Raw genomic sequence first — 20,474 nt, forward strand, 5'->3', positions numbered from 1 at the left:
AAATCTAAATTTGTTAGATCTAAATGTTAAGTCTAAATATTACATCTAATGTAAATATTAAATCTTAATCTAAATGTTAAGTCTAAATATTAAATGTAAATATTTAGTCTAAATATTAAATCTCATTACATCTATCTTAAGTCTAAATATTAAATCTAAAAATTAAATCTAAATGTTGAGTCTAAATATTATGTCTTAATGTAAATATTAAATCTTAATCTAAATGTTAAGTCTAAATATTAAATGAAAATGTTAATCTAAATATTAAATCTAAAAATTAAATCTAAATGTTGAGTCTAAATATTACGTCTTAATGTAAATATTAAATCTTAATCTAAATGTTAATTATTCAATCTTAATCTAAATATTAAATCTAAAAATTAAATCTAAATGTTGAGTCTAAATATTACGTCTAAATGTAAATATTAAATCTTAATCCAAATGTTATTTATTCAATCTTAATCTAATTAAGTCTAAAAATTAAATCTAAATGTTTAGTCTAAATATTACATCTAAATGTAAATATTAAATTTTAATCTAAATGTTAATTATTCAATCTTAATCTAAATGTTAAGTCTAAAAATTAAATCTAAATGTTTAGTCTAAATATTATGTCTAAATGTAAATATTAAATTTTAATCTAAATGTTAATTATTCAATCTTAATCTAAATGTTGAGTCTAAATATTAAATCTAAATATTAAGTCTAAATCTAAAAAACTTAAATCTAAATGTTAAATCACTGTGTGCAACTTTACAGTCGGTTAATTTATGTTATGTCAGCTGTATATGGACCACGAGTGACCATATAATAGAAACTTAACGATGAACTCCTTATTAACCTAATATGTTTGATATATATATAGTGGGGCTGCAACTAACAAGACTTCGGGTCACCTACATTTAAAGACTACTCTGTTTAATCCGATGGAACCTGAATGCATCATAACGTTCAAGCGAATTGCAGCGACACCCTGTGGTCGCGCGGGCGAACTTCACATCAGCCGTTCATCGCTACGTGTCCCGAGGCTAGCATCAGTGGAATCTCGCTCCCTGCTTCCCGTCCTGCTACCGGAGCTGACAGCGGCACCTCGGCGGTGAAAGCAGCGGTCGTCCCATCCAGCAGCTCGGCCCAGACATGGCGGAAATCATCCAGCCTCGGCGCATGTTCCTCTGGAGCATGGCGGTCATCTACCTAGTCGCCTTCGTGTCGCTGTATGTGCAGATACCAGGTGAGACTCTCAACTCTCTAACTGTCTGAGTGGAAGCTAGCTAACTTCACTCACTGTGTGTGTTAGCGTGTTAGCCGGGGACTTGGCGGTGTGTCTTCCTGTGGTGGAGAAGTTTCTGTGGGCTGCGGGCACAAAGGTTTACCTGCTCCCGGCTAACTTTAGGAGCTAACAGCTGCTCAAAGACACTCATTCGCCTCTTAAAATACACACAGGCTATAATAATATATTGTACTACAGTACCCATAACCCCGTTGTTTTTATCACAGCTTTATTCTAGTAGCCCAGCCCACGCCCATGTGTCTAAGGAAATATGTTTGGGGGTACTTTTTCACAGTGTCAGCAGATATTTCCACTGCATATTTCCACAGTGCATTTTCAATTTATTTAAAGCTATTCCAAAAATGCATTTTCAACACTTTATACTGATTTTTTAAACTTGGAATCTGCAGAATATATTCAATACAATGCAAATGCAGACACTAGATGCCATCAAACTATAAAGCATACTTCCCAAGTATTTTACACGCCCTTTGAAATTAATTATACTTAAATATTTATGTTTGTCTGATGATCCTGATGATAGACTATATCAGGGTTGCTCATTTTGCTTTCCCCTGGGACACTTTAATAAACAAACACGAACAATATTTAGCAGATAAAATGAATAAATGATGCAAAAATGAGGCCAGGTGTACACAGGGCATTTCAGGCATTTGAGGATATTCAGGGCTGAGCCCAAACCTCTGTCTAGATTCTAGAGGGCCAGGGAATCCTCCCCAGGCACTTCTAAAAAAAAAAAAAAATACATGTCTAAACAAGCTCTATTTTGGTGCTTTTTTTAAGAACATTGGCACCTTACTTACTTACTGGGTCAGTGGGCCATCCAACATCCTGTTGAGGGCCAGATTTGTCTCCCAGGTTGTGAGTTGAGTATCACTGACTGTACTATAGTACTGATAGGTCCACTGACATAAAGGCAGAATAAGAAAATGAGTAGATAGAATAAGTGTTTTTCATTCTATGAAGCTGCCTTTCTAAATTTCTAGCTGGCTGAGGATCCTGACGATAATCTGTATCAGGGATACTCACCTTGCTTTGCTTGGGAGGGCACATTTGCAAAGCACTTGGAGACCAGGGCCCTTTGTTAAGAAATGGGTGTACACAACATACTGATACAGTCAATTAAAAATAAATGTATAACTTTTTGTGTAGGCCCATAAATAAATAATAAAAAATAATAAATAAATAAATCGCAGCACATTATTTGAGAACCACTGGTCTAGAGGCCTGGGGGACCCTCCCCTGGCACTTTAAAAAAAACATATACAGTACAGGCCAAAAGTTTGGACACACCTTCTCATTCAATGCATTTTCTTTATTTTCATGACTATTTACATTGTAGATTCTCACTGAAGGCATCAAAACTATGAATGAACACATGTGGAGTTATGTACTTAACAAAAAAAGGTGAAATAACTGAAAACATGTTTTATATTCTAGTTTCTTCAAAATAGCCACCCTTTGCTCTGATTACTGCTTTGCACACTCTTGGCATTCTCTCCATGAGCTTCAAGAGGTAGTCACCTGAAATGGTTTCCACTTCACAGGTGTGCCTTATCAGGGTTAATTAGTGGAATTTCTTGCTTTATCAATGGGGTTGGGACCATCAGTTGTGTTGTGCAGAAGTCAGGTTAATACACAGCCGACAGCCCTATTGGACAACTGTTAAAATTCATATTATGGCAAGAACCAATCAGCTAACTAAAGAAAAACGAGTGGCCATCATTACTTTAAGAAATGAAGGTCAGTCAGTCCGGAAAATTCTCCTCTGACCTCTAGCATCAACAAGGCATTTTCACCCAGAGAACTGCTGCTCACTGTGTACTTTCTCTTTTTCAGACCATCCTCTGTAAACCCTAGACATGGTTGTGTGTGAAAATCCCAGTAGATCAGCAGTTTCTGAAATACTCAGACCAGCCTGTGTGGCACCAAAAACCATGTCACTTTCAAAGTCACTTAAATCACCTTTCTTCCCCATTCTGACGGCCAGTTTGAACTTCAGCAGGTTGTCATGACCATGTCTACATTCCTAAATGCAGATGCTTCCATACAGTGCACAAGAAATCACTAGTAGTCACAAATAAAGTAACTCAAATGCTGTTTATGTTAATTTACATGATCACTTCCCGTGTTAATGTCTTTTTCCAGGTCTCTATGGTAACAACGGGCTGTTGCCTGCCCGTTGGCAGCTGCGATACAGCGGTAAGTCTCTCTGGGAGCAGCTGCTGGCGTCTCCCACCCTGCTGTGGCTGGGACCTCAGCTCAGCCTGGACACGCACACCGCCATGGAGCTGCTGTGTCTTGTAGGTGCTGTGCTGAGCCTCGCCGCCACGCTGGTGGAGGCTTTCAGAGACAGTGTGGTGTTTTTCTGCCTGTGGGCTTTGTACCTGTCCATGTACCAGGTGAGTTTAAAGCATCAACCGGCAGTTTTCTTACACAGGTTGCTGTAGATGCTGTCACGGTGTCCCTTCTCTCACTGGCTGTGTTTGTTTGTCATTTTAGGTGGGCCAAGTTTTTCTCTACTTCCAGTGGTGAGTGATGATTTGTGTGTCTTTATATTTATTTTTCTGTAATTAACACAGTAGTGTTATTAATAACAGCTGGTTAAAGGATTCCAAGATAGCTTTGGCAGTTTGCAGACAGATCTATGTCATCCTCAGTCCGCTGTTTGTGACATCGTAGTGATGTCTGTTTCTGCTGCTGTGCAACAACACTGTAAACATCAATACTAGAATGACAGCCCTGGTTCTCTTATCCTCTCTGTCTCGTCACTCTTTCCGTTCATTTCGCGTTCCTCTTTCCACTCATCACTGTCCAGGGACAACTTGCTTCTGGAGACGGGGTTTCTCTGTATCCTCGTCGCTCCGCTGACATTGATCAGAGGGTCACGGGGGGTCAGAGAGCACGATCGCGTGACCTTCTGGCTGATCCGCTGGCTGCTCTTCAGGCTCATGTTTGCCTCTGGTGTTGTGAAACTCACGTCCCGTTGTCCCACATGGTGGGGCCTTACAGGTGTGTGAGAGAGAGTCTGGAGGGTGGAGAGTGTTTTTGGGTCCTTTTTAAAGTGTATTATAGCGTGTAAGTGTTAAAGGTACATCCCTCACTCACTTTAACATCAGCACATTCAAATGTTAACAGTTTTGTATTTCCTTAAATTTCCTTTTCACTGTCTGTTGCACAGCTCTGACGTATCACTATGAGACTCAGTGTATCCCCACTCCACTGGCCTGGTTTGCCCACCAGTTGCCGGTGTGGTGGCAGAAGATGAGTGTGATGGGGACCTTTGTCATTGAGATCGCTGTACCCTTGCTTTTCTTCAGCCCACTGCGCAGACTCCGGCTTGGGGCTTTTTACCTGCAGGTTGGTAGAAAGTAGGGCTGTACCTGACTCAGAATTAGAGTCAGGTACAGCTTTAGATCAGATTCTGCCATTTAATAACAGTTTTCGAGGATTCATATAAAGTTTTACAGTTTGAACGGGGCTCAGGGGGCGACCTAACGATGGATCAGAAAAGTGCATTTTTTTTGCAGACACTCGATATCAAATAAAAGCCAGGGGCATCATGTCTGCAGCTTTCTGTACCAAAGAGTATCGTGAAAGTCAAGAACGCTCACTCTGCAGCAAAACCTTGGGACCAAAGTGTGCCCTGAAGTACACTACACAGCACACTGACCAGCCAAAAAAACAAGGAGTGACTGCTCGACTTGAAGCAATCTCAGTCGACTGAGGTGTCTCCGACTGACGATTCTAATCTTTGAGTTTCAAGGGGCAACCCAAGGCTCTGAAATCTACGATTAGTAAAAATAGCAAAGGTTACATATGTATAGCATTGTGCTTTAGCAAAAAAAAACCTTTCACTCCTCTGAAATAACTGCCTGCTTGTGTGCCACGGAATGAATTATTGTCTTTATTTCTTGTGTAGGTGTTGCTTCAGGTGCTCATCATTTTGACCGGCAACTACAATTTCTTCAACCTGCTGACTATCGCCCTCTGTCTGTCGCTTCTGGATGACCAGCATGTGAACTTTTGGCTACGCAAGGCAGACAAGACCAGCGATAATGGTACGACAAACTTAACTGCTGTGTACATATGCAGGATATGCTATTGTACAAAGGAAAGTCGGTGTCACTGTTCCCAGGTCTTAAAGTTTAGGATTTGCTTGAATAAAAAAGCATGTATGTAATCCTCCAGATACATAACTGATAAGTAGGTTTGCACAGCTACAGGCTCAATGCTGTGTCACTGTCAGTATTTTTGTACAGTGTACATCAGCATATTAAACCCATGTACACCCATCTACAAAATCAGTAAACAAGCTGCGATTGGAAGAAGTTTTTGATTTGTAAACCACAGACTGTATAAAAGAGATGGACGTAGCCTCTGGGTCTAAGAAGTGAAGCCACTATGGAAGCCCCTAAATCTTTATTCTTTTAATGGCCAGTAGAGGGCGACTCCACTGACTGCCAAAAGATGTCAGATGGTACAGAAATCATTGAGAAAATGAATCTACTTCTTACTTGAATTATTAGCTTGATATACATTTTCCTAGTGACTTTATGGTCTCAGCTGCTAGTTTCAAGTCTTCTTCAACACGGCATGATGTTCGTTTTGTAATTTATGGTCTCATGTAGAGTAAAATAGGCGTTAAAGCAGGGTATGCTTTGGGGCATTGCTAGTTTGTTATTGACAAGTGGCTACCATGATGACTTGTTAATCAGGATAGAGGCGTAGCAATGTGTATCCTTCACAGCTCTGCCCTCTCATCCAAATATAGTCACTTCTGGCTGGTAATGGCCAAAATGCCAAATTCAAGGCTTCAAAACAGTAGTCCACAAACCAATGGGTGCTGACACGTTGGCTACGTCCGCTTCTTTTGTACAGTCTATGTTTTAAACTGAAAAACCCACCTGAATTCTGCCTACAGAGGGACACACACATTAAAGTATGTTTTTAGACCTGAGTTGTTTTTCCAGTCTGCCGAAGCTAACTTACCAGTGTATCATGATGCTCTCTCTTTGTTCTGGTCAGACTCCAAGCTGCAGTCATGGCTGTGTTACCTGGTGGAGCTGGCAGTCTGGTCCCTCTTGATCTTCGGATCAATCGTATGCTTTGACCTGCAGGTGGATACAGCGAAGAAAGGCATCTCCTCCAGGACAGGTGTGTGTGTGTCTACACATTTGTGTGTATACAAACACTTGTATTTCACAGTTTTTGTTACCATGTTTTGTCCTTGCAGCTTTCACATACCACCAGTTCAACCAGTTTCTAAAGACTGTCACTATCCCCTGTATCTGGATCGGTGTCCTCTCTCTCACCTGGGAGATGGTCAAAGCCATGTTCAGGTAGGACTCTCCGTGTGTGTGTGTGTGTTTCTGTGTGTGCTTGATTATGTCGTTTTTTGCATTTCTGTGTTGCATGTTGTGTGAAGATAACGTATGTAATGTGTTTTTCTAGGTGTGCATGTGTCTCTGGTTTCCTGAAGAGGTTTTTTGGAACAGTCCAGTGGACTCTGTTTGCTGCCGCCACCGCTGCTATGTTCACTGTCAGTCTGGTGGGTGCCATTAGAAACGCATCATTAAGTTTATGTGTCATGCCCTCCTCACTGATGCAATATTTCTTGAAACCTGGTCACTATCATTTAGATTCTTTGTTCGTCTGTTCCAGGTGCCGTTCACCTACATAGAGTATGACTCCAATGCCAGGTTGTGGCCGGGAGTGCGTCGTGCCTATGAGCTGTCGGATCGCTTCCAGCTGGCCAACTCATACGGCCTGTTCAGAAGGATGACTGGGGTCGGTGGGCGGCCAGAGGTCGTCATCGAGGGGAGCAACGATGGAGTCTCGTGGACGGTGAGAGAAAAAAGTTATCATGGATGATGGTTTAAACAGGATCTGCACTGCTATATTTTATGTAAATGTGCTGTATTAGATGCTCCCTGTTTGCACAATCTCTAACTGTACAATAATACTGTGGAGACAGTAATGAACAATTTTCTTATAATAATGCAGACTGTCCTGACACGCTGTAATTCATTCCCATTTGTTTTCTTCTTTTAGGAGATTGAGTTTATGTACAAGCCAGGCAACATGAGTGCGTCTCCTGCCATGGTGACGCCTCACCAGCCCAGGTTGGACTGGCAAATGTGGTTCGCAGCCCTCGGGGCTCACACACAGGCTCCGTGGTTCACTAGCCTCATGTACAGACTGCTGCAGGGCAAAAGAGATGGTAAGAACCCTCAGTGCTACAGTTAATTTTGTTACTGTGTTTTATTTCACTATTTTATCTCCTTAGGTTGCAATTAAATACAGAATCAAGTGGGGCAGAAAATAACCTCTGCACTGCTTTTTATTGGTTGAAACTTTAAAGGATGTTTCACTTCTCAACACACACAAACAATAAAGTGAGATCAGTTGCTTTTCCATTGTCAGCTTATTGAAAAGACCCTCTGTGACGTCACTGACTGAGCGATAAAAAGATAATTCTGCCCTGGGATCATTGCGTTATACTATTTTCTGGTCAGGAACTAAATGGCTGTTTCTCACTGTTTGTACTAATGAAGCCATGTGTGTGTAGAATCTGAAACATCTTTGGTGCCCCCTAGTGGTACCATTCAGAAAGACACCAATGCATGCACTGCTGTGCTGCTTTTACTGATTGAAAACACAGTAAGAGTTTACAGTAATTATAGGGCTGTATCAAATGCTTTGAAGCGTCATTCATAAAGTTGACATTCAAGTCTGTTTATTCTGTTTAAACCTATTATTTCTGCCGAGTTGTTAGTAGTAAACTATTTGTAGAATTCAATCCCAGTGGTGGCTGCATGGGTCTGTTTTCAACTCATGTGATCCAAATATTTCAATAACCTAATAGTGTTGTTGAAAAGTTAAAATTTATCAAAAAAAAAAATGTAGATGTAATCATCTTTTAAAATTCACAACATGTTTTTGTCTGACAAAACGTTCTGCTTCAATCCATATGTGTTAGCATTAAGCCTTTTAAAGACAACTTTTTCAGTGTGGTTGTTGGTCACTGTTTGCTCTCCCACAAAGGGAGGCACTCACCTTACATTTATATAACCAACAATAAAAAAGCTCTAACACTATTATAGTAAAAACACTAACTTGTATAATCCCACAAATCACTTAATTCAAATTGAGGATGTTTGAGGGTTTTTTGTTGTTGTTTTTAGGGTGATGATGTTATAATAAATGATGGCAGATATTGAAAGCTTCATTCAAAAACCTCAGTGGAACTTTTTAATGTGTAAAATGCTCAGCCAATCTTGTCACAATTTAGGACCGGGCTACAGATCCTGAAATGTTTCAACCTGTAAAGCACAGTGCAGAAAATGTTCTGTTCCCTCAATGATTCAGTGTTAAATTATTATTGAGAAGAAGGCAATGTTTTTGTTGTTGTTGTTTAAGGACATGCAGATCTCTGAAAGCTTTGTTTTATATTCTGCAGTGATAGAGCTGATCCAGACCGATGTGTCACAGTATCCGTTCCACAAGCAGCCCCCTGCCTACCTGCGAGCCCACCGCTACAGATACTGGTTTACTGAACCGAAGCCTGATGGGTCAGTGCTCTCTTTCTCTGTCTCAATATGTTCACAGACACTGAAGATGTCAGAATATTCTTGGCTTTGAGGCAACATGTGCGCTGAAAGATAATCACTCAGTATTTATTCAGTAACTCAATAAACAGCTACTATCATTCATTCATTCATTCATTCATTTTATGTAACCACTTATCCTGTTAGGGGCCATGGGGGGCTGTAACCTATCCCAGCTGACACTGGGTGAGAGGCAGGGTACACCCTGGACAGGTCACCAGACTATCACAGGGCTGACACATAGAGACAGACAACCATTCACACTCACATTCACACCTACGGACAATTTAGAGTCACCAGTTAACCTGCATGTCTTTGGACTGTGGGAGGAAGCTAGAGCACCTGGAGAAAACCCACATTGACGCAGGGTGAACATGCAAACTCCGCACAGCAACTGTCATGATTTGTTACATTTTCATCAGTTTTTTCACCATTTTAAAAATACATTTTAGTTAAGCAAGTTTAGGTGAGCATTTTGAAGTCCTGTGCAAATATACGTCCTTAAAACATCAGGATATTTACTGTTCGGCTGGTCTTTGTTGGCAGTTCCTTCCCAGAGCGGTGGTGGAGGAGGGTCTATGATGAGGAATTCTATCCCACAGTGCACCTGGGCAACACCTTCCTGGAGAGCATGCTTACCCAGTATGGACTCAAGGTACATTTATCTCAAAAACATGTCATTAGAAATAATGGAAAACAAGAGGATACGTGATATCACAGCAGAGTGTGTGATCCACTTTTGAAATACTAATAATATTTAATAGTAATAGGTATAATTGTTGTCTAAAATGTGTATCTTCTGTTATTGTTTTGGTGTGTGTTCTGCTTGTTGTAGTTGGATAGCTTGGTATGGAGGATTTATGTCCTGTACCAGAAAATTTTAATAAGTATCAATTCAATGAACAGAAGAAGGGTGTGCATAGGAAATGTCCCTTTTCATTCTTTAATCTACTGAATATTGATTAATATTCATCTTTCATTATCTGTAGGACAAATTGCCTTCACGTCGCATCTCCAACACCACTGTTGCCCAGGCGGTGAGGTGGGTGCGCTCTCAGGTCAAAGGTGTTCCTCCCCACGTACTAATCTGGACCCTCATTGCCTGTAGCGCCGCCGTGTGTCTGCTCCAGGGATTGCAGAACAGGCACAAACACAGAGAAAGGACCCCAAACCCTCATAATGCGGCTGAGAAGGATCACACAGAAAATCAACCTGACGAGTCTTTAGACCATGATGGGAAGTTAGATAAAGAGCAGGCAGTGGATGAAGAGGTAGAGGAGGAGGGGGAGGGAGAGGGCAGTGAGGATGAGGTGGAGGAGGGTGAAGGAGAGGAGAAAGAGACTATTGGTGACGAGGAGGAGGACTAGGCACAAGAGGAGGATTTGTACAGAGGAAGTTTTCAAAAGTTGCAGGTAAACCCATAGCAGACTGTTTTCACCACCTGCCTTCATAAAGTGTTTCCACAATGACCAAAGACGTTTGTATATCTGTAATTCCTGATCAATCATGGAAAAATCGGTCTTTGCCTTCTCCCACCTACACCTTACTGCACTACGTGTTTCATATGACAGTTGCCTACATCAGAAACCAACAGCTTAAAGGTACACTATGCAGGATTTACCAAAAAAGACAAACTAAACAAAACAGTATGTCGACTCATGCAAAAGTAATCCCTCTCAATCATCACTTATGACCCACTAGCAGTGTTTGGCAGTGTCTGTATCTGCAGAGAACCTGCCCTCCGCCTTTATTTTCTTTATTCCTCTTACTTTGGTTTGGTCGGGACGTTTCTTGGTGTCAGCCTTTGGGTAGTGGTGTGTAGCCCCAGTCAACAGCGGCGCAAGATTGGGACGCTACTAAAACAAAGCGACCAGGTCACACTGCTGTCTCCACCTCTCTCCTCTGCTCTGTGGAGGCAAGCTGCAGGTCTGTGTTGCTGTTTAATCGAGGGCGAGGTTGAACCACACGCACAGAGCAGAGCAGAGAAGTCAAGCAGACATTCACACAAATCCAGCAAAGCAGCACCTTCCTGCAGGGCTGTGCAGAAGTGTTGGTGTGTGTATTTGTGCTTCAGAACGCAACCACCGTGAAATATGAAGAAAATATGGTTCCTCTGATTCACTGCTTTGTTCTCGGTAAGGCTGCTCCCTCTTTATTCACTCTTTAGCTAATTTAACCACCGCTGCTCTCTCAGTCTCGATGAGCTGAGAATGAGGGGCCAAGTCTGAATGTTGTGACAAATCCTGCATAACATGCCTTAAATTCAGCAGGTCTTGCCAGATGTTTAGGAATTGTAAAACCTCCCTGGCTGCTTCTGACTTACGTTGAACATTCGGAGTGAAATCTGGTCACGCAGATCAAATCATGTTTAAAAAAAAAAAGTTCTGCCTATTAAGAGAGTAAATATGTTACACTGTGTGCCCTGTTTGTGTTGTGCGCTGTTGCACTTGTACGTAAATACAGATGTGTGTGTGTGTCTGTGTGTGTGCGCTTGTGGTATTTTATTTTTGTTACTGTGGTCTCTTGGCTCTTACTGTATGTACTGAACTAAAACATTTCTGCACTTTTTTCACGCGTCTTTTGTTTCTGTCGATGTTAGAAATGAAACTTCACACAGTTTGGTGTAGAAATTTTTTTAAATGTTTTTTTAAAATCACATATTAAAGTACAATAAAATAGAAGTGCTTCTCTGTCAATTCTTATCTGAAAAGGTGTAACAATCATGATTCATATGTTGTTTTGATAGCTTGAAATGTCAGTATACAATCAGTATAATAAGTAATATGTGCGTACAGGAGATAGTAAATTCAGCTTTAGTGTTATTATAAAGCACCAACACAAATCATTCTGAGGTACTCAACATCATGTAATCACTCTGTGTCTTTATAGTGTTGCTGCTGAATTCAGTGTCTGTTTCACCACTTCAGTATTCCAGGACAGTACTTGTCGATGAGAGACTGGTAGTACGGCTTCAGCTTGTCGACGTCAGGCAGCTCGGAGGTCTTTGTGTACAGGTCAAATTTGCTGTGGAAAGGACGGAAGATGCAGCATCAGGTTCAAAGCAGCGAGCAGGATAAATAACGTGCACGTGAGAGAGGAAGATGCTCACTTGAACTCTCGGACCCAGGGCAGCATGCGCAGGTCTTTGTCATTACACAGGTGCATGTAGTCATCGTGGGAGTGCCAGGGGTAGAATGAGTGGAAGCGTATCATGTACAAGCCCTGAGGAGAGACACAAAAAGAGAAGAGCCATAACTGTGAGCACTGCAGGTAAGGAGAGAACAGAATGGCGCCTTTTTTGCTTTGCAAATATAACAGTCATTTAATAATGATTTTCTGACCTCCTCTGGGATGGAGCTGTTGTTGAACTTCATGACTCTGTAGAGATACTCTGAAGACGACAACGCAAGAGTTTAGCCGCAGTATCGTAGATAACAAGGCACTTAAATGGCAGTAAGCATTTGCTTCTTTTAAAAGTCATAGTGGTTGTTTGTGGCTGAACATGATGCCATCTCTTACCATCATGACCCCAGGACATGAAGACTTTGTCAAGCCCACAGTTTGATTCATAGATGCCGTACTCAGTGCTAAAGATGGGGAAAAAGTCATTATGTAACCAGATAAATTCCCAGTACATCAGCCAAATAGCCTATAGGTGTCAATAATCTTAGTACTGAAATAAACAGGAATGTTAGAGCAGGGGACTTTTATTAAAACTGATGAATTATGGACTAAAACATATTTGGGACAGGTAAATTTAAAGGTCCAGTGTGTAGGATTTAGGGGGATATATTGCCAGAAATTGAATATAAGTGTTTTCTTTAGTGTGTAATCACCTGAAATTAAGAATTGTTATGTTTTTGTTACCTAAAATTAGCCGTTTATAGCTACATAGGGAGCAGGACCTCGTCCAAAGAGTCCGCCATGTCTCTATGGTAGCCCAGGATGGACAAACCAAACACTGGCTCTAGATAGGGCCATTCGCCTTTTTAATGTTGGCATCGGAGAAACACTGATTTGTAATGTGAAACTGCTTTATTCTGTGATTTTTTACTGGATTAAATCACCTGGTTCATTTGTTTTAGAGAGGAAGAGACGTTTGCAGATAATTTAGGTCCCTGTAAAACCTCCTGAACAATGAAGGAATCCTAACCAGGAGTTCATGCTTGGCTCACTGAAGTTTAATTTCAACTGGTTGCAATCTGAAATCCTCACCTCTAGATGCCACTAAATCCTACACACTGCTCCTTTAACAGAATGTTTTGAAGGCAAACAGACTTAGCAGTAGTAGTGGTAGTAGAAGTAGTAGTAGTATGTTAGTAGTACGATAATACCAACTTGTAGCTGGGGTTTTTATCATCTGGATTATTCAGGAAGGTGTTGTCTCTGAACACAATGGAGTTTTGAAACTTGCAACCCACTGGGAAGGTGTCACCCACTACAGCCCACTGCAGAGCACATATTGAAAAAGTTTGATATCAGACAGGGTAACTGCAGGTCATTGATGCCTTTAAATTCAATTTTATAAATATTAGACTTTAAAAATCAGTGAATAAAGTTGATCGATTTTGTCTATCTGCTATTTTTTTTGGTAAGACTTTATCTGGATAGTCCACCTACCTACCCTCATATGAATTTGTACCATTTAAAGAGCTTATTAGCTGAGATTCGACAATTCAACCATTATGCTTTATTCTGTAGATGTTTAACAGATTATCTAAAGTTTAATGCACTGCTATTCCTATTTGTCCAAATAAACCAGTTCCTATTTCTTCACAGAGGTAAATGGGAAGCCAGTGTGCTTGGTAGGCTCACAGCACCTTTCAGTGCTCAAGGAATATATTCAGCACCACTGTCAAACTCAATATGGCGGAAAATACAACGAATTGCAAGGACAACTACAAACAGAGAAGATATATTAATTACTGGCAGGTTTAAGGAAACATACGTCTGGTTTTAGTTTTAGCCGAGAGATCTGACGGCCGTCATCTCAGGCTGTTCATCATTTGTTTTAAAAATGGATTCTTCGTTGATTTGTTAATGTTTTCAGGATGTCAGCTACCTGTAACTTTACTTCTTTAAACTAAAAGAGAGGGACAAATTTGAAAGCTTTATCATTTGCAGGTTATTTTGCAGTGCTTTTACTAGTCTGATCCACTTGCATGTGGTTCCATAGTGTAGAGGTTATCACGTCTGCTTTACACACAGAAGGTCCTGGGTTCGAAACCCAGTGGAACCAGTACTTTAGGGGCTGCAGTAACTCAAATCCATAAGGGATTAATAAAGTTTATAAAATTAAAAAAGAAAAATTGAGATCAGACTGAGCTTTATGTAGCCCATGAACTAAAATGAGTTTGACACCCCAGATCTACAGCATAATGATTCATAAACAAAATAATTTTGTTGAACTATTAACTCGATCTATGCAGCATAGGTTGAGTGAGTAGTTCAAGTTTAACTAAGTTATTCTGAGAACTTGTCGTGAATTGTCACATATACTCCATGGATAAATATCTACACACAAAGTGAAACAGTTGAAGTGATCTCTACTAATAAGCTGTTGAAATATTACAAATACTATTGTATATCTATAAATTATCTGTATCTGTAAATACAGTGTTACCTTTTTTTGTCAAAATGAGTCAAGCTCTTTTGCTTGAAAGCAGCACTGGGCAATATGAGGATATTACACTGATATTGTGACATGAGACTAGATATCGTCTTAGATTTTGGATATTATAATACTGTAAAAGTTGTCTTTTCCTGGTTTTAAAAGCTTCATTACAGTAACATTGTCATTTTCTGAACTTATCAGACTGTTCTAGTATTTGTCTTTACCCACTTAGTCATTATATCCACATTACTGATGATTATTTATCAAAAAATCTCATGTAAATATTTTGTGAAAGCACCAACAGTCAACCCTACGATATTGTCACAATATCAATATGGAGATATTTGGTCAAAAATATTATTATGTTTCAATTTCTACATATTGCCCAGCCCTATGTGAAAGGCCACATATAAAACTGCCACTGAACCTAACACAGCACTTTCTTTTTATGTTGTAGTTGCAGTTACCTGATGGCAAAATATAGATTAAACCTGCTCATCTAATGATCATATTCTGCACAGGACCATATATATACTACTTACCTTTATACTTACTTGCAGTGCTTGAAAAAGAAAAAAGACGATTTGTCCAAAGATCAGTCTTAAATTTGGTTAAAAATCATCTTGAAAAGGTGAACAAACAAACAAAAAAACAAACATTAAGTGTGTGATACCTGTAGACACATTGTTAGAAACCATAATATCTTATCATGTATATAGTATTAAATTAAAAATGTAAGTTGTTATTGTAATCATGATTACGACTTATCAAAACACAGGTTAAGCATGCCTTATATAAAGAGACAAGAGGACTGAAGAGGGGTCTGAAATATCAATGAGAGTATTGGAAACACAAAAACACCCTAAAAAGTCAAAATTAAAACCTTAGTTTGAGGGAAAGCAAATTTGAAAATGTGACCCTGAGGTAGAAAGTGAGCTCATATTCCTCAGCATTGATGTTCAGAGTTTAGGCTGTGATAACTGTGATACCAGACCATGTTTCCTACCTGGGGTTCGTCCCAAAGAGCCATCATCTTCCCAACATCATGGATCAGACCCACCAACTGGAACCAGTCTTGGGAGGGAACACAGATATGTATTTATGTGTGTAACTGTACACAGTGGGTGTGTTTCTGTCTCTCTCCCTCTCCCTGTATGGTACCTTTGTCTGGGTGTGCTTGGCGGATGCCCTCAGCCGTCTGGAAGGCGTGGAAGGAGTTGGGGAAGTCCACATCAGGATCGGACTCGTCCACCAGCTGGTCTAGAGACATGATTGCGTCCATCATGGTCATCTGAGTGTGGTTGCAGCCGCTCCATTCAGAATGCTGTAGCAAGGTAAGAGTCACAAGGGTTATGGCAAAGGAAAAAAAAAAACTTTTTCAAAATACTGGTTTCTGCCGAATTTTCAGGGATGTCTGCAGATCAGGTTTGTCTGCATTTAATCTCAAATTATCGGTCATGGGAAGTGTCTGTAGCTGGGTCAGGTCAATGAAACAGGGAAGTGTCTCATTGTAACCTTTGGAAGAAGTCAAAAAGAGGTTAATCAAACACTTAGTCTAGATAGAACATCTATTGGCCCCGAGCGTTTGGCTTAAAACTTGGAACTGGATGACGTTTGTTTGCTCAGTCTGACAGGATCACTCGGTCACCCAGAGCAAAACAAAATCCTCAAAATCAGTGCAGGACAAATTACATAAAACAGCATTACTGATTCTTGTCATGGAGGAAAAAAACATTTTGATGCACCATCACATTTAATTCCTTAATATCTCAATAAAAAGGCTTTTTACTTTGTGTTTTTGTTCCTGATTTACTCACCTTTTGTTTCACATACTTTAGCGTCTGATTGGTGTGCATCAGGTCGTATGTTTTGAACACACGGTCAATTAGACTTCCACTCTAAAACACACACACACACACACACACACACACACACACACAGTTGAGTGACTCAACATGAAACCTTTCATGGCAGGAATGTATTTCTGCGACAACCTCTATGGCTTAAAGTATATAAATAATGACACGTCTGACTACACCCACCTTCAGCATAAAACAATGTGAACATTTTAGCTGCTACATGGCAACAAATGTAGTTTTTTTGTTTTTTAAATTCTGGTAACATTCACACTGACCCACCTCTGCAATATTTAACTAGTCGTTTTCAACAGCAATATATCCCTTAAAGCTGCACAATGTAAGGTAACTATATGGAGCAAAAACAAAAGAATTGACGTGCTCAACTCACCGTTTGAAAAATCACAGGGTGCCGACCCAAAACTCACAAACTAAATAAATCCAAATGTCAGCACTCACAAATATCATATATATCAGTCTTTTAATAACGCACAGCAGTATCACAAACGGACGCGTTTCAGCACTTGGCTTTCCTCAGCGTTAATGCACAAAGTGGGTATAGCCCACATATCTAACAGCCAGGACCTTGCTGAATCACTCCAGCTGGCATGAATCAGTCAATCAACCAATCGGACCCAAAGATCCACAGAACAAGATATAAAGACAATACAAAGAGTGGCCAATAGGTATGCTGAGCCTACAATCCAATTAAATTAAAATTAAAATAATCAGATGACTATCCTTAGTACGTCAAAAACTATCTCAACAGTGACTGATCATAAAAAAAAAAAGAACATATCAAGTATAAATACATATGTAAACATCCAGATACAAACAAAATAATGACATGAAAAAAGTGGAATTCCTCTAAAGGTAAATCTTATATAATGGCTATATCAGCCAAACAAGCAATAATCACAATACAATGATCAAACAATACCAGTAAACAATTAAATAAGTATCCTTAAATTACAAGACCAAAAAGGACAGAAAAAGACAAAAAAGATGAGTCACCTATCCACAAGACCGAATGGGTTCCATGTTGAACATATTAAATCATGCCAGATGACAAACGTGCACATGCCGATACCCAACTATGGAATAATACAGGAAACAAACATCTCTCTTTCAAAGTCCAGTGTCATGTAAGACAGTAGCCAGACTAGTATCTAATCTACCTCATCAAGACATAATGAGTAATAGGTATAAAGTACAAAAAATATAAAAAATATACAAAAATGTAAGTGGATCACCTGCAGTGTGCCACTGGAGACTGTGGGCCTGGCCCAAATAGCTCAAAATACAACAGGATAATACATGGCTAGTAAGCAGGATGTCATCCTATGAATATTCCAATTGGAACAAGGCTGGTCAAACTACATACTAACAATAACTAATGTATGCATGTAATGCTGTCAGCTGATGATACACAGGACATCCACATAATAAATTACGTTCACAATATACAAGATCAAAACACATTCATAAAAAATCAACCTACCAATACCAGAGCTATACATTATTAGAGGAAAAATAGGCCATAATATGTGTGAAAACAAACTGGATTGTAATATATTTATTGACTACAGATTATTATCAGAATAAAGGAAAATAGGAAGTAAACACATGCTCAGTGAAAATGACAGATTACAGATTAAGTTCCTGTGTCAGCCAAAAGTACTGGTTCACCAATTTCTGCTTTACTTACTAATAGATGGACTCAGAAATGTTTTAAAAACAACGTGTTTTTTTATGCACACTGTTCAAACATGTCTAAGTAAATCACAGGTCTACAAGGTAAATAAGGGATAATATTCTGCTGATTAAAACAGACACAGCATCCCTGCTCTACCCCGCTTATTATGTCTGAGAGAACTGGGAGAAGTAATCATAGATCACCTCCTGAGATGCAGTGTCTCTGATACTTATTGCATTTAATTGCAAGTCAAATTCCTTCCTCCTTTTCCCATCTCATTAGCAGATAATAAGTTACACTTCCCTCTCAGACAGAGTCTCAAACCCGAGTTAACAGTTGTATCCTTTTAAAAACGCTTTAAATTTTTTTGCTCTTTTTTGGCCAGTAGTGTTTTCTCATATCTGTAACTTTCCCATGATTGTAATAGTGTGTTCCTCATCACTGAATTCACCACTTTGGCCATGAATGAATGAGCCAATAAGGAGATTTGAATGCTTACCTCAAAGTTTCTGTAGTCTTCTTTCTCTTTGGTTGCATTCTTCTCCAAATTTGGCCGATATGCCAGAGACGGGTCTGGACCCTGCATGTGAAATAACAGAAAGTGCATACAACATTTTCAGGTTTAAAAAAGCTAAAATACAAATGTGCTTTCAAAAGGAAATTAAGTATTTAAAGTGTTTGAAATAGATGAGAAGGTTAAAATGATCAAATTGAAAGCAAAGCCTTGGTATGTACTGAAGCCACACATACAATGTTGATGACACTCATGGCTTCAGTCTGTGTTGTGGTGTGACGTTCCTCCTGCCTGTATATATCCTGTCGGTTTAAACTGTAATGCCTTCGACCTCCACTCCAAGCCAACATAAAGTGTACACCAATGTCCAGTCACATTTTAACCTAATGGGGTACGCTGTGTTGAACTTTGTACGTGTATGTTTGTGTGTTAATCCTGGAAAGAGTTTTTCAGTAGTCAGCAGGTTATGTGTTTGGCCTGATGTAGGATGACTCAGTTGTTTTTTGTTCCACAGTCAAGTTGCTTATTTTATCTCCTTCAAGGAGGTGATGTTTTTGGCTTGGTTTGTTTGTTTGTCAGCAGGATTAGGGAACACTGCTGGCCCAATTTTCATGAAACTTGTGGAGGTGTGGTGGAAGGGGGACGCACAGGCAGGAGGAAAGAACATATTAAATTTTTAAGCGGATCTGAATCACAGGGTCGATGCACAATTACCAATTACTTTTCACTTTTGTCTTGGTGGAGGTCTGTGCTGTCCTAGGGAACCTTTACTTAACCATATAATTGATTTATTAATTTAAAAAAAAGCACATTTACATAAATGTACAGACCTATTTTATCAAATCAAAACCTGCATGCTTGTCTCATAAAGTGTATATGGTACATCTGTCATCTATACCATGTGCACACAAAAAGAAAATCACACACAAATAAAAACAGCTAAACCAAATAAGCTTCCATTGCTCCCACATTATTTGTGGGTGTTGACATTATATAACACAACGTATAACATGCAACAGGATCTGACCAGCTCCTGACTTCTCAGTATCAAATGCCCTGGCTCACGTTAATCAGATTAAACACACAGACCTCCACAGTGGTTGTGAATGATTAGGAGGAATCTCTTCTGTTTGTTGTACCAGAGGTGAAGGTGACCAAAGTGTTCAAACTAACCTCTGTCGACCCAGGACACACAGCTTTTTGGTTTCTGCCAGATGTTGCCACCAAGTGTCCTATTTTGCATCAGTTCCAGCAGCTATCAGAGGGGTGTACCACGAAGCAAGATGAATGAGTCGATGAGGTATCTTGAGTCCAAAGCCAGGGCTTTCAATCCTATGAAGGTGGCTCTCTTTTATGGTAAGTTACGCTGCAGACAAACCCAGTCGAGACCAGTTTTTGTTCTGAATTTTGGCCTAGTTGGCTAAAAAGCACCTTTTACTGCTCCTTTGAGTAAAGTCACTCTATAATCACTGTGCATATATAAGCAATACAGACTGACAGCTCAGGGAATATGTTATAAATGCAATTTATCGAACTTGCTGAGCCGTAACATTACATAAATGCCACCAAACAAAGCTGTGCAATTACAGTAGTGCTTACTGTATGCATAGCTCTTATTTATTTTATTTTATTTTTTACACAGGAACCTACAGTACATCAGTGATGAAGAAAATATGTGCATGTGTTTTGTTTTAGTCACAAGGTTGTTCTTGCTCTTACCGAACTACTGAATGTGTTTGTAGTTTTCTTTGGTCCATTGGAGCCCTGTACTACGAAGCCAGTTCAACTTACCCAGAATATCTTCTCGTTATCGGGTTTGCCTCCCTCTGGCCGTTAGCATGTTAATTAGCTTTCCCTAACAAGTACCATAATATATACACATATGCAATACAC

The 20,474-nt window shown here is 39.7% G+C and overlaps 2 protein-coding genes and 1 non-coding gene across 3 annotated transcripts; 2 read left to right on the forward strand and 1 right to left on the reverse strand.

The window, feature by feature from the left end:
* Positions 1 to 990: 990 nt before the first annotated feature.
* lmf2a (lipase maturation factor 2a) lies at positions 991 to 11,582 on the forward strand. The gene is made up of 14 exons (XM_033634853.2): positions 991 to 1,231; positions 3,440 to 3,693; positions 3,794 to 3,822; positions 4,110 to 4,303; positions 4,473 to 4,651; positions 5,214 to 5,352; positions 6,320 to 6,448; positions 6,528 to 6,633; positions 6,746 to 6,842; positions 6,956 to 7,138; positions 7,346 to 7,514; positions 8,754 to 8,865; positions 9,448 to 9,556; positions 9,891 to 11,582. Exons 1-14 carry the CDS (start codon positions 1,138 to 1,140, stop codon positions 10,266 to 10,268), a joined length of 2,172 nt encoding a protein of 723 aa, XP_033490744.2. The 5' UTR covers positions 991 to 1,137; the 3' UTR covers positions 10,269 to 11,582.
* Positions 11,519 to 18,975, reverse strand: miox (myo-inositol oxygenase). Its single transcript, XM_033634861.2, has 10 exons — positions 18,818 to 18,975; positions 18,567 to 18,647; positions 16,333 to 16,413; positions 15,677 to 15,839; positions 15,522 to 15,589; positions 13,240 to 13,349; positions 12,421 to 12,488; positions 12,243 to 12,292; positions 12,011 to 12,123; positions 11,519 to 11,925 (listed from the first exon to the last, which is right to left on the reverse strand). The coding sequence occupies exons 1-10, from the start codon at positions 18,929 to 18,931 to the stop codon at positions 11,817 to 11,819; spliced, it is 957 nt and encodes a 318-aa protein (XP_033490752.2). The 5' UTR covers positions 18,932 to 18,975; the 3' UTR covers positions 11,519 to 11,816.
* Positions 14,068 to 14,140, forward strand: trnav-uac (transfer RNA valine (anticodon UAC)). The gene has a single exon. It is a non-coding gene; the product is annotated as a tRNA-Val (tRNA).
* Positions 18,976 to 20,474: the final 1,499 nt, after the last annotated feature.

The sequence above is a fragment of the Epinephelus lanceolatus genome, chromosome 5, assembly GCF_041903045.1.
Source record: "Epinephelus lanceolatus isolate andai-2023 chromosome 5, ASM4190304v1, whole genome shotgun sequence".
Taxonomy (NCBI): Eukaryota; Metazoa; Chordata; class Actinopteri; order Perciformes; family Serranidae; genus Epinephelus; species Epinephelus lanceolatus.